Consider the following 14,664-nt stretch of genomic DNA (forward strand, 5'->3'; position numbering starts at 1 on the left):
TTCTGAGCTTCTTTGGCTCAAGGCTAGTGCTTTACCACTTGAACTATAGTATCACTTCTGGTAGCAGGTAGTGCTTAACATTTTAGCTCTCCAAACATTTCAGAGAGGCCTCCCTTTCCTTTATGAACAGTGAAATATACTTGTTCAACAATTCTTTGGTTAAATGGATGATACTGGACCTTCTGAAGACAGAAGCAAGGAGGTAACTTCCAGGGGTACTTATTCTTCTTTTTGTTTTCCTTTTGTCTCTGCTCCTTAATATAGGTGTGTGTGTGTGTTTGTGTGTGTGTGTGTGTGTGTGTGTTGTGGATTTACAATTTTCTTGAGCATCCAATTTTCCATCTGTATACTGGAAACAGAAATAAGTGAGCTCAAAGCCAGGAAATATGAACTTGAATGTGAAATCTCTCATTTACTAGCTGTGTGACCTAGAGTATTTTAGTCCCCACATCAGATTCTCTTTCTCTAAAATAAAGACTGAGATGAATGGCTCAGAAGGTACCCAGCACTTCACATCTGAGGACAATGACAGTTCAGTTCATTCTGAGGGTTGGAAAACTAATATTAATATACTTTTTATTAATGATGAAAGTGTTCCACAATTGTTCCACGTGTTTTAGGATGACCAATATCCAGTTCATGTAGAAAAAAATTGTACAGCTCTCTTCATATTCAGAGGCTTAAAGTATGAATGGTAAATAGGTAGTGTCTGTGAAGCAATGCTTTCCTTAGGGATTATTGGAAAGTGACAGGAATCAGGACAAGAGAGGAGGCAGAAAAAAAATGGCAATGGAGATGAATATGACCCAAGTACTTCATGAACATGTATAAAAATGTCACAGTAAAACCCATTATTTTTGTACAATTCCTATATTAATTATTTTGTACAGTTACTATATTTACAATCAATATATTTTACTTTGTATATTGATATATAAACAGTTATCTTTAAGAAAAGATGAAGTGCTTTCGAAGGCCTTAAATGATGTTTGATGCTTCTTTGTAAGTGTAGTTCATGAAATGAACACTTTCTTGGAGTAATGTGTAGCAAGCAAGGCATAAACGGTGTCATGATTTTAAGATTGGGCTTTATATCAATTTTGAATGTTAAGGACCACTAAAACAGTGGTGGCTATGGTGGGAGTATCTTTCTAAACACAATTGTTAGCCAGGTCCCTTCCCATGTTGCTTGGAGCCCTCTGTAGCAGAAAATAGATTCCTAAGCCCCCTCCAGACTCGGTTTCCCCAGCTCCACCCAGCCTTTATGAACACCAAACCATTTTCACTTGCCACAATGAAGACAGGGCAAAGGCTCCCAAATGATATTTGGCGGGCTAATGCTTCATTTGCATGCTGCACATCAGTACAGGCACAGACCAGGAGGGCAAGGGAAGGTCATTGTCCCGCAAGAGAAAAGGTGCGGGGCAGGAGGGGGGGTGTTAAGCAGGAGAGTCAAAGCAAGGCTTGTTGTCTCGGGTGCGAGCCAGTGGCAAAGAGCTCCTGGCAGTATCCTGTGCAGAGGGGAGGGCGGGGGACCGGGGAAGATGTGCGGTCCCTTTAAGACCCCAATGCTCGCCTAGCCAAAGGAGGGGGGTGGGGGCGCTGTGTGATGGGAAAGTGGCCGGCTGAGCCTCACACTTTCTCCTGGTTTTTAAACTATCGGGTCTGAGGAGCAGGAATAAAGCTGTAGGGTAAGACTGGCCAGGGGTGTGTCCTTGCGGGCTTCCCGCCAGCGCAGGGCTGCTAGCCTCTCGATCCAAGTGGGGAGCAGGCGAGTGGAAGGACAGGCAGGCAGGTGGCCCCAGGCTGCAGCTCCCGCGCCTAGGCTCTGCCCCCAGGAGAGGAGCGGAGAGAGCCTCTACTCCCTCGTGGTGTGAGGGCGGTGATGTTTTTCCTCCCACCCACTTTGGAGTCCCCCCTCCTCCCGCGCGCACTCTAACTCACACCACAACCTGCAAGTCTCAGACCTCGGAGGAGCGCCCCGGAGAGCTCAGAGCGCGCACGCGTGGCAGACAGACGGAGGAGGCCAGTGATCAAGGTCAGTGAGCAAGTGCCCTACTCCCTCTTCTTCCACTTTCCTTGCCAGCCTTTGCACAGGTGGGGTGTCTTCCGTTGGCCTAAGCCAGCTCTGCAAGTTCCTCTGGGCACCTTGAACTCTCTCTCTCTAACATACTTCTTAGAACCTTTCAAAGCTTCTGCTGCTAGTGACCAGGATGGAGGTGAAGGACAGGGAACTGGGCCTACATGGATTGGAGACTTTAGATTCGAACCCACTACTCGCTACTCAGCCTTGCCTACAGTTGTAGGTAGGATCTTATCCTTTCCAAAGCAGACCTATCAATTTACCTAAGGGACTTGGCCTTCCTCCTTTATTACCGCCTGTGTCCAGGAGTCTGTTTTCTCATTAACTGTAGTGCTCTGGACCAGTAGCTCATTAATGCGAACTAAAGTTACGAGACAGAGTGAATGGACCTGAGGCTCCTGTAGCCTGGGAATCTGTCGCATTTTTCCATCCAGACTACTGGGGACACCGTTTGAGATACTTTACTCAGAAAGCCAAGTGGTATTGCTACAACACAGGCTGGAAAACCTGCCTTCTACGGCCCCCCAGGCTTGCCACTAAGGCAACTCGTTTGAGTTCTCTCTCCCCTCCCCCACTACCCACTTATTTTGAAGGCACAGTTGTGTGGAATGAAGTGAAATTATAGACGGGAAGGTGTTTTGCAAGCCGGACAATGTTTGCCAATCATAAGGAGCGATGAAGTCATTGCCTCTGACAAGAGATACCTAGGGCTAAAACTGACATTTTCAGTAGCAACCCACCAGGAATTAACTGAGCTTTTCTTGTTGGGTGGTAGTGTGGGGAGAGGATTTGAGCTGATGGACAAGAGCTTGAGACTCCAAGGTCTTTTGTATCATTTGTCAGAAGGAAATTGCTATCCTAGGGGCTGTTGGACAGATGATAGATAATGTGAGATTACATGGTCAGTCAAGCTTCTCACAAGGTCAGTTCTTCACAACCTATGATGTCTCTTTAAGCCTTTGACATACCTCTGGTCCAATTCTACCCAGGAGATCTGTTCCCAGAGTGGGTGTCTGTCATTTGATGGCCCTGATTGCTTTGAAGTTACAAAGAGCAGTTGATCTTTTTGCTGGATGCAAAGAAACAATGTGAATGTTTTTGTAGGCACTAAGTGGATACCTTTTCCTTGGCATCCAACACATTTCTTGCAAAGCAGAGCACACATGTTCCCATCCAATCCTCACTCCCTCTGTTAGTTATAGTGTTTTCTTTGTTGTTTTTGTGGATGCTAGAACTCCCCAAAACATATTGGTGGCTACATTTCTATGTATCCTGCAAAAGGACTAATCCAAGTACAATGGTACAATGGCCCGTTTGAAGCAGACACAGAGTTAATGCAGAAATAACTCCAGTTAACTGGGTCAAAGTATAATTTGAAAAATTAAGGACAGTTTGGCTCTTTGCAAGAATAGAGTTGGATGTTTCCTGAGCAATGTTTGCAGTGTTTCCTGCTGCATTCCCAACAAATATTTTGAACCACCCCAGTCCCCTCAAATTAAAAGGCAAAGAAATAAAGAGAAACTGAATGAAGTGGAGGCCTGGGGAGGAAACTCTTTGTGGGTCCTATTTCTGCACAGAATACAAAGGCAGGACTTCAGAATCTTGCATATTTAAAATGAATATTTATAACATGATTCATTTTCTGATGTTCTCCATCACCACCTAGGAGGCCACACAGATGACAAGAATGCCAAAAGAGATTAATTGCTCTCTAGTCACCAACTTTTCTATTTGCTCATAATATTAGTAGGGACCCAAGAAAAGCAAAAGAAAATCTAAGGGATATTTCCTTGCCAGCTTGAGTTATGAAGTAATGCTACTGTTCACTGAATCGCCCAACCATTGTACAAGAATAACAATCCTGTTGGTTCTTGCATAGGGAGATAGGGAGACCCAAAAGCTGTGGTTTCTAAAACACCCCCTGAGATCCATATATGATTGTGATAAACTCAATTTTGGAAGTTAAAACTTCTGTCTTTTGGGGGCTGAAGGAGCAACCTTATTAATATTAATCTCAGGAAGAAAGATACTGGGGTGGTTAGCTGTGTTAAATTGTTCATGCAGATGTCTTCCTTCAAGGGAATGGTAGCTATCACAGCACAGAGACATTCTGGGTGATTGAAAATGTCTCACAAACTCACAGAATGAATTAAGATATCAGAACTCAGGCCTTTAGAAGGCTATAAACATGTACAGGGAGAATTGGATCACTGGTTAAAGAGCAGGGAGATGACAGAAGAGGGAGGAGAAGAAGACTGCCAGGTGCTACAAATTCTCTCCGATAGCAAAAATTATCTCTGGGCTCAATTTGCCATTATTTATGTATTTATAATTTTAAACAATTGATTTTGAATAGTTCCAGTAACTTTATAGCATTTATAGTTGAAGCTGTGGCATCCATTTCCCAGCCAAATGAGATTTAGTTTTCCCAGTTGTGCATCTTCTTTCAAATTCTTGATGATCGCTATGTTCCTACCTATTTTTTGTTCAGGTTGGACTCAGAGAAACCACTGAATTCAATTCAGTGATATTTAAATGTGATGTTTTCAAATATTTAAGAATTTTCTCCCGTGGGAAGAGCGTTGCAAATTAATCTATGGAAATGACTTGTGACTAGATACATCAACTTTTGTGAGTGTTTAAGGATCCAAAGATTTAAGATTTCTTCTCCTTTGCCTGCAAATGCCAATGTCAAATTTTAAAGAACTGTAGTTGCTTTAGCAGTGTTTTGCATAATGGTATCAGAAAAACAAATTCCCTTAAAATAGCTCATTTTAAATTATTTCATTATGGACTTGGTAGGGAGGTGTATGTCTGAAATTTTTCAAGCAATAAAACCTCTCACGTATTGAATCGCATCCACTTGCTAATTACAACTATCTTTTAAAGCATAAGTACACAAACTGGAGCTCAGTATAGATCACTGCTAGGATACAAGAGAAACATTGATAAATTAGTACTTGATCTCTGAAAGGATTCATGATGGCAGTGGTCTGAAGATAGTTGGTTAACTTCCATTAGACACTACTTTTGGCTTCTGCTATTACTTTCACTCTGATTGTCAAAACAACCCTTTTGCAAGATTCAGCTACCCATCTCTTGAGAAATCAACATTCATTCCCTTAGAAGGGAGGATTTCAAAATTTATTTTTGTTTTCATGTGACTTGCTTGTAAGGATCTACCCTGAGCATTCCATAGGAAAGCATAGTCCACTTGAATTTTCTCTTACAATCTTTGCAAGACAAGAGAGGCAAGTCCTTTCTCCCAAGCAGGCAAACAATGCTTGCTGGGAGGGTCTCAATTCTCCAGCATTTTCTCTAGCAAGATAGAAGCCTATGTGGCAGTTACGTCCATCAGTTCCAGTTTCATTCTTTTTTTTTCTGCTTTTTTTTTCAACAGCTTGTGTCCACTACATCTTGAAGGTTCTGCATTACGTTTTGCAGTAGCCCAAATGTGGAAAAAGTGGAAAATGGGAGGCATGAAATACATCTTTTCCTTGTTGCTGTTTCTGTTTTTTCTCGAAGGAAGCAAAACAGAGCAAGTAAAACGTAAGTGTCTGGAGTTTCAAAAATAAGAAACTGTCTGATAATTTCTTTTTTTATTTAATTTTATTGTCAAGATGTTGTACAGAGGGGTTTGTTACATAGGTAAGGTAGTGAGTACATTGCTTGTTGAACATTTTTACCCCCTTCCTCGTTTTTCTCTTGGTAAGCGTGGTTATAACCAGCAAAGATGGTGATTTAGCCCAACTGTGGCCATGCCATTTTTCTATTAGAAGAAAGTAAATGTTATTGCTTTATGCATGAGTTGATAAAAGAACGAGAGCTTTGAATTAGACCAGCTCAGTGTGGAGCTATTTTTCTGATCCTCATACAGTTTTCATCTCATAGAACACATACCACATTAGCCTATTTCCCCTTTCCTGTTCTAAGTTGTACAAATCTCATTCCATTTTACATAACTCTAGAAATATCTGACAGATGAGCTGGATTTTTTCCCAAAATTCAGACTCTTCCACGGAGCTTTTTATTTTATGAAAACAGAAGAACAGGGGAAAGAGAAAAATTAAAGCAGGTTCTGTCTATTCCCTCATGCACAAAAAAGGAAGAAGAAATCTTCACATTAACTGGAATCAGATGAAAAATCCTTTGAGGAAGTTGAGATTCTGGGGAACATTATCAAATTGGATGCTGTTTATTGAAATGAAGTGTTTGCATAGCCAAGGAATATTGCTAGAAAGTCAGAGATCTATAAAATGGGTTAACACATTGGATAAAGTAGAGAGAAAGGGTGCGGGGCGTAGTTAACTCTCGTTGCTGCCACATTTGGGAAATTTATGAGTAACAGTTGACATATGTACTGCCTTTGTTCAGTGTGGCCTCAACTTCTTGGGGCCATTGGCAGCCAGTTCTGAGGTAAATGCTTGCACTAAATCTGAAGGAAAACCCAGAGCCCTAGTTCCCCCTTTGTGGTTACATCAAAAAGAAGCACAAAATGAATTGGTCCAAGAGTTGCATTCTCTGCTCCACTGAACTTATTCATGAGAAGGAGCTGTGAAAATATTCTTGGTAGGAGCTACAGCAGCATCTGAAGCCCATCATTTAAACATTTATCTTCTTTATCAGCAGAAGTTCAATATATGCAACTGAAAACTTGTTGACAAAGAGGGAGTTGCCAAGCCGATTCCATTGTTAAGTGTATTTTTGTTTCACTATGGTTTTTAAGGTAAAGTTCCTTTTCTTCCCACGAGAAAGAGTAGTTTTGATTAGGTATTTAAGCTTGAGTATATACAGTGGCATCTACTATGATTGAGACATGAATGGAAGTGCAGCATGGCAGTCTCATCAAGGACGCCTGCATCAGCTGCTCTCCTTATATTCCTTAAACTATCGCCTTCACCTTCCATTTTAAATATTTTCCATGTTAGCATTCGTATCGTCCAGAAATCCTCCTTAATTTATATGGCTAGAGTAGCATTTTTGTTTACTCATTCTCAGCTCAACTAACAATTGTCAGAGATTAAAATGTGGAAAGGGGTAACATTGACCATGACGCACTGTATTCATAAACTGCTTTGTTGAATGGCAACTACTTAGTGAAACTACTGTTGAGGGAAGATTGTAACTCTCATGAGACAACCTTTTGGGGAACATTTTCATATTTGTGAAGAATTGGGGAATATTTTCCATGAAACATCGATTTTGACAAACCAGGGAAAGTGCTTAAAAATCTAATATTTGCTAATATTTCCTGGTGGCTATGAGGGTTTCTCAAGCCATTTTAACATTTAGTTGGTATCAAAATGAATATGTAATGGATGGACCAAGACACCAGTTCTGGTTTAATATTTTAAAATTATAGTTACTGGTCGATGGAGCATAGGTTATGGTTATTCCCTGATTCATGTTGCCACCCTCCCAAATATACACAAAATCACCTCCACGAAGGAGACACCTAAAGCATACTTCCTATATATATTATCCACTCCACAATATGCATGCACAGTGATTTATATTGCAGCTCTAACAGTCAAAAGTTAGAAACAGTTACCAGTGGACATTTCAATCCATAGGGCAGTGGTTATACAAATTACCTAAGTACTATAATATGTCACTGTTAAATATATTATTCATTGAGCTGGATGCCAGTGGCTCATGTCTTTAATTTTAGTTATGTAGGAGGCTGAGATCTGAAGATTAGGGTTCAAAACCAATCCAGACAGAAAAGTCCAGAAGACACTTATCTCCAATTAACAAACAAAAACCTGGAAGTGGACCTTTGGCTCAAGTGGTAGGGTGCTAGCCTTGAACACAAAAGCTCAGGGACAGCTCCCAGGCCCTAAGTTGAAGCCCCAAGAACCCCCCCCCCCAAATATGCATTGAAAATATGGTAGCGCTAGATAAATCCTTATATAACATATTTAAAAAATTTTAAATTGCAAACTTTTTGTATCCTCTCTACACAAAACAATATTGAAAGTATATAGAGTTCATAAAAAACCCTTACATAACTCACTTTCTAGGGGTAACTAGTAGAAGTTTTCTGTGTTCTTCCTAACTTTTCTCTGTTACAAACCATACATACAAGACTGTGTGCTTTTTATCTTTTACAAAAATTAGAGATTATACACATCTTACTGTAACTTTTTGTACTCTACAATGTGTCTAAATACATTTTGATTCAAGTACATTGCAGTGCTCTTTCTTTCTAATGCCTTTACACTTTCCAGATGTTTTAAGTGTACCAGTCTCTATTTGTAGATATACAGGATACTTCCAGCTTTTGCTATTACAGGTAAGGCATTAATGAACACATTTAGATATTAATGCATTTGTGAGAAATTGTTGGTTGTATCAATTGTCAAAGTATATTAAGTTTAAATCTTGGTAAATGCTGCCAAATTGCTCTTGAAATAAGTTATATTAACTGACTTTCCCACCATGTATATGTGAATATCCATTTAAAATTCTTTCACCAAGATTATTATTAATTCGTTTATTTTAGAGTCATATTTCTTCTTTGCTTTGATATTTTCTCATTACCATAGTGTCTTTTAAACTATTTTAGTTAAATTGAATTTCTGCTGGATTTTCTATTTTTTTCGTTTACATTGCTCTTCTTTTTATTTATGAAAGCTTATTCAATCAGATTTTTTATGATTCCGAATTTTTGCTGTAACTTTGTATAATTTGTATTTTCATATTCACTTTTTACATTTTTGTGTAGTTATGGCTGTCATTCATTTTCTGTATAACTGCTGAATTTCTTCTTCCTCTGAAGGCCTTTCCCACCTTATATTCTTGCACTGGCTTCTGCTGCTGCCATCATTTGGGAGTTTATCCAGGGTTCTCCAATTCATCTAAAACTTATATTCACATATGGTATGCAATAGGGATATAATTTTAAAAAAGGATCTCTGTATGATAGATTATGGATGTTATTTTTGTTCTTCTTTATGCTCCTTCTATTTCATCCAAAGTTTTCACAATTGGCAAGGATTACTTTTACAATAGGAGAAAAATCCTTTAAAGTAAGGACATATCATTTCCCATACTTTTACTGTCCAAATCTACAGAAAGGAAGTTACAGTAGTTGATGAAAAAAGAGGATTATTTTTAAAATTAAAAAAAGAACTGGGAAAAGTTCAAGAGATGTGTAAATGTAGAAATAATAAACTTTCTCATCTCTCCTTGCTGCCAGTTTCCATTTTCTTTAAGGAAGCCACAGCTTTTAATCTTTCAGGGCTGGTTAGAATATAAGCTTGTAGGTGACGGAAACTATTCTTTGGCCTATTTGCTCTCCTGTTTGTGGAACCAGGGTGGATTTTCAAGGTGCCATTATCTGGAAAGATCCTCTCTCAATTGCTGTAGTAATGTGAAGAGGTCTTGAAAAAGTGCTTTTTTTCCTCCCAAGAATTGGTCAAGGTTTGTGTTGCCATTTGCTGTTAGCTAACTAGCCATAGTTCAATGCTCTTACAAGTAGAAGGGCTCTAGAAAACATTATGGATGGTCTAATATGATGGATGGATGAGCCATTAGTTGTATATGCAAAAGTTTGTTACTGTCCTGCATCAGCAAGTTTTAAGATCTTTAGCCAGAAAAGATCTTTCTATTACTCTGTTATGTTCTGTTGTTCAAGTTGTAGTCAATGGGGCCAAATGTTCTTTTGAAGTTCAAAAGAGCATAACATTCTCAGCATAATATTCATGCAAATATTAGACAAATGGGCTGGAGTTTGCCCCTTTTAGCAGAACAAACTTAGGTAATGAATGATCAATTAATGTGAAATTGAAAAATTGAGTTGTTAAGAGTAATTATGCATTTTCAATGAGCCAGCCTGTACCAAGTAAGGTGAAGATTCTGGACAGAAAAAAAAGGTTCAGGTATCTCAAGAAGCTCATTTAGCCTTACAAGTTGTCTTAAATGAATCTTCAGGGGACTAGATCCTCACTCATTCTTCTCCTTATGATGCAAGCTTCTGAAATTCATATTTATCTGACATTCATATTTTTGGAAATACTTATCGAAAGGTAAGTCAACAACATGTCAAGAGAAAGGAGGGAAAGTGTGGCCTTTGAAACCTGCCCAGAACCACTGACTATTGCAAAAGAAATGGCTTTTCTAGTTTCAACTTGATATTTGATGTGACAGTCAAAAGCAAGATAAAGAATAAACCAGGGGCTGGGGATATAGCCTAGTGGCAAGAGTGCTTGCCTCGTATACATGAAGCCCTGGGTTCAATTCCCCAGCACCACATATACAGAAAATGGCCAGAAGTGGTGCTGTGACTCAAGTGGCAGAGTGCTAGCCTTGAGCAAAAAGAAGCCAGGGACAGTGCCCAGGCCCTGAGTCCAAGGCCCAGGAATGGCAAAAAAAATAAAAGCCTATTCACAAAGAATAAACCAGTCATAGAAGTTTCTGTAGGTGAACAGAAGAAAGAATACATTAAGACTGCATAACCTTCATGTGAGTACACACCTATAATACTCAGGAGGCAAAAGTGAGAGGATTGCAGTCTGAGCCCAATCCAGGAAATAGTGAGATTCTACCTGAAAAACAAAATGAAAACAGAAGGCCCAGGTGGGGCAGAGTTAAAATGGTAGAAGGATTTCCTAGCAAGTGGTGGCAAACCCTATGTTTAAACCCTAGTAATGTCTGGCTATAAAAGAAATGCAAATCATGGGCTACGAATATGGCCTAGTGGTAGAGTGCTTGCCTTGTAAACATTAAACCTTGGGTTTAATTCCTCAGCACTATATATATAGAAAAAGCCAGAAGGGGCACTGTGGCTCAAGTGATAGAGTGCTTGAGCAAAAAGAAGCAGGGATAGTGCTCAGGCCCTGAATATCAAGCCCCAGCACTGGCCAAAAAACATGCAAATCATAACATCATTGAGATTCCACCTCATCTCAGTTAGAATGGCCAAAAGGGAACACTACTACAGTGTTGGCAGGAATATAAACTTGTTCAACCATTCTGGAAAGCAGTGTGGAGGTTCCTCTAAAGACTAAACATAGAACTCCCCTATTCAGCAATCCCACCCCTGGGCATTTACCCATATCACCATAAACAAGGCCATAATAAAGCTACCAGCACAACCATGTTCATTACAGCATTCTTTACCATAGCCAAGAAATGGATGGAATCAACCCAGATGCCCCTCAGTAGATGAATGGATCAAGAAAATGTGGTATGTATAGACAATGGAACACTATAATTCCATCAGAAAGATTGGCATTACCCCATTCATAAGGAAATGGGAAGACTTGGAAAAAATCATATTAAGTGAAGTGAGCCAGACCCAATGGTTTCCCTCATTTGTAATAATTAGTATATGTCTCAGGTAGCCCTAGCAGAGGCTCGCAATAGCTCAATAGCTATGTACATACCACCATATAAGATGATGTTAATCACAATGAACTCTAACATATGGAAACGAGAGGTTTTTCTTTTTTGTTTTTAAAGCACTGTGTGAAATTATTTCTGTTTTCTTTCATTATTTTCCATTGGTTTATCCCATGTTGTCACTGTATTTTATTTTGGTACCCAGTGTCTTGTATATACATTTATCTGAATTGGGGAATAACAACATGTGAGACAAAGGACGAAGGGTGAACCAATGCAACATTGATAATCACAAGACAATATGTTGGAAATTAGCTTTAGAACTTGGGGAGGGGAGGGAGTTGGGGGGAGGAAATGTGGGACAAAAATGAGGGAGGGTGTAACCATGTTCAACAAGAAAGCCATTCATTAACTTACAAATGCAACTGGAACCCCACTGTACATCACCTTGACAATAAAATTAATTTAAAACTCCTGGTATTAAAAAAATTCCCGAACAAAAAAGTGTAACTTATAATGTGTGGCAAGAAGACTCTATAATTAGCCTAAATTCGACTCCATGAATGTTTTATGTACCTCAGGAATGTTTCAACTTTCCACCTTTAATTTTGCTAGCAGTACAATGGGAGAAAGTAATAGTGTAATAAACACCACCATGATCACTTAAAGAATAAATGAAATTGTGTATGCTAAATATTTTTGCACAGTGGCTTACACATAGTTAATATTTTGTCTACAAAGCTTTATTGCATTGCTTTTTTGCATATGGCTAGTATTCTAACCCTGCTTTTGGCTTTTTAATCAAAGATGAACTGAGCTGACTTTGAACTCTTCCATGTCTCACCCTCCTTAGTAGATTGGAATTACAGGTGTCATCCACTAATGTGGTTGCCTCTATAGAAACTCCTTCTTATAAGCCAAATTATGTCATGTCTTTAAGTAAAAAATATGAAACTCAATGAGGTTAAATGATTTTGTGGAAAGACAGTTCCCAGCCAGAGTCGGAACCTATATCTAAGGTTTACAAATTTGGTGTTCTGTTCACATCAGCTTACCTGTGGCAATTCTTTGAGAAAGCTAGTTCATTTTCTTGAATAAAAGCCCAGTCTTTTACACATGGCAGCTACTTATCATATAAGAGATGATCCAAGTGAATGAATACAAAAGTTTGTAACAAGAATTTCTAAGGGAGGCAATAAAACATTTGGGTGTTAGAAGATTGAGACTAGGATTGAAATTGTACAGAAACCTATACTAAGCCAGAAGTTGTGTAGAAGGTTAAAAATATACACCTCTAAGTTTTTATTTCTTAGATTTCCCTGAATTCTCAGTAAGATTAGAATACCCTTGTAGCTTAATGGAAAGAGGACTATGCTTAAGTTAGGAGTCCTAGTTTCTGGACATTCTTTTCATTCTTTGCTGTGTAATATTGGTTGAGTCATTCATATTCTCTGAAGTAAAGATTCTTTACATATAAACTGAGAAGAATCATTGCTTTCTGGACAGAGAATTAAAGAAGAACAAAGTTGAGGCTAGGCAGATTGAACAAGGAAAACCAAAGCACAAATTTAGGATGCTTTGAGCAAACTACCTAGACTTTCAATGTGATCACAAGGTTTTTACAAAGACAATTTTACTGAGTTAAGATTTATAGCCTAGCTGTTTGTAATAAGATTAGAGACAGGTTACAGATGAAAGGCTAGGTGCAAGAAAGTGATTATAAAGATATCAGAGGCCATCTGAAGAGATGAGTAAATATATTTAACATGTGTTTTGGTATATAACAGCATTTACACTTTAACTTTGGCTTATACTTCCTGAAAAGATAAAAATAAAAATGTTGAGGTTGTTGGAAAAGTTAGTTTTATCTGTAGACTTTCTTCACCTCTCTTCTCCCACTAAAGCAATATGATCATGAGAGATTTGAGTAAATCACTATGTTTGGTACAAGAAGACTGTAACCTTGTTTAATATAAGAACAAATTGTCTAATTGGCTTCTTTTATTGACTTTTCATAAAGGAAGAAGTCAAATAATAACCCGATAAAGGTCTTTCTGTAAGTACTAAGAAAATGTGCTCCAAGTGCTTGACATTTGAGTTACCTTAATTAATTTGATGATATAACAGATATGTTAAACATATGGATAATTAATACGGCTATTATATTGGGTTGGCAACTGTCAGATGCCCTAAGTATCCTTTATATTATTACAGTTTTTTCTGACTTAAGTATGGATGCTCATGGTTAAATATACGAAAAGCCCATAGATATCATAAGAAAAGACAAAATCCGAAGACATTTCAACATATTGGGATAACAATAGTTATTATAGCATAAATATGATGTAATATATGGTATATAAATGTAATATATACATATATAGTTTTTTCTAAGTTCAAATGTGCATACATACTATTTTATAAAATGAGGTATTGGAAGTAACTTCTTTTATTATGTCAATTCACCACTGGATTTTCTGAAATAGTGGACATATAGGCATTCTTGTCTGAAGTGAAATTTGGGTGGGATATAAATTTATTTTCTTGTGAAATTTTCAATATTTTAACTTGTATTCTTAACCAAATAGAAAGAAAATATTCCCATCTAAACAAAAAGTCTGCTTTATTTGATACTTGTGAAGCTGAAGTGATGATAGGAAGAATTTTTCTTGAACAAGAGCTTGGATTGTTGACTAAAATCCTATGGCATATGACACAGAACAGATTAGTCAGAAGAAAAGTCAGGTCAATTTTCACCAGCCAAATCGTCTTTCTGTAAAAGGATCTCCCCACAGCCCTGTAGTACAGACTAATGAGAATACCATCAACTCCCAGTTATCCATGCTAATAAGAGATGGGAACAAACAATGAATTGAAATTTCATGGCAAATCCTCATCTCTCATCTTATCCAATGCTGTCACTTTGCTTGACTTTGAAACATCTTTGAACTATAGATCTTTTTTGTTGTATTTTCCCACCTGCTACTAGAAAACAAAAAATTCCCACAAAGCAAGTAATGGGGGTGGCATGATATTAACACAAAGCTCAATATATATTATGTTGAATTAGTTTCGAGTGAATGATCCAGTGAGCATGAATGAGATAATTCCTGAGTAAGAGAGTAAGCTATATGCACAGAAGGAAGACTCTGTCCTCTTCCTGGATTCCTTTTCACGGATTTTCATAGCCTGGAAAGTTCTTAGGGAATTTGACAATGTTTTATACTCGAGAAACT

The 14,664-nt window shown here is 38.2% G+C and overlaps 1 protein-coding gene across 4 annotated transcripts in view; it reads left to right on the forward strand.

Annotated features, from left to right (window-relative positions):
* Nucleotides 1-1,614: 1,614 nt before the first annotated feature.
* Nucleotides 1,615-14,664, forward strand: part of Chrdl1 (chordin like 1) — a 115,224-nt gene continuing 102,174 nt past the window's right edge. For 2 of the 4 annotated variants that reach the window (XM_048336194.1, XM_048336195.1), the window contains exons 1-2: nt 1,615-2,034; nt 5,481-5,632. In XM_048336194.1, coding sequence (XP_048192151.1) covers nt 5,536-5,632 — 97 coding nt within the window. In that variant the 5' untranslated portion in view covers nt 1,615-2,034; nt 5,481-5,535. The remainder of the gene's footprint in view (nt 2,035-5,480; nt 5,633-14,664) is intronic. The other 2 variants (XM_048336192.1, XM_048336193.1) reach the window with 1 other exon arrangement.

The sequence above is a fragment of the Perognathus longimembris genome, chromosome 28 (genome assembly GCF_023159225.1).
Source record: "Perognathus longimembris pacificus isolate PPM17 chromosome 28, ASM2315922v1, whole genome shotgun sequence".
Lineage (NCBI taxonomy): Eukaryota > Metazoa > Chordata > Mammalia > Rodentia > Heteromyidae > Perognathus > Perognathus longimembris.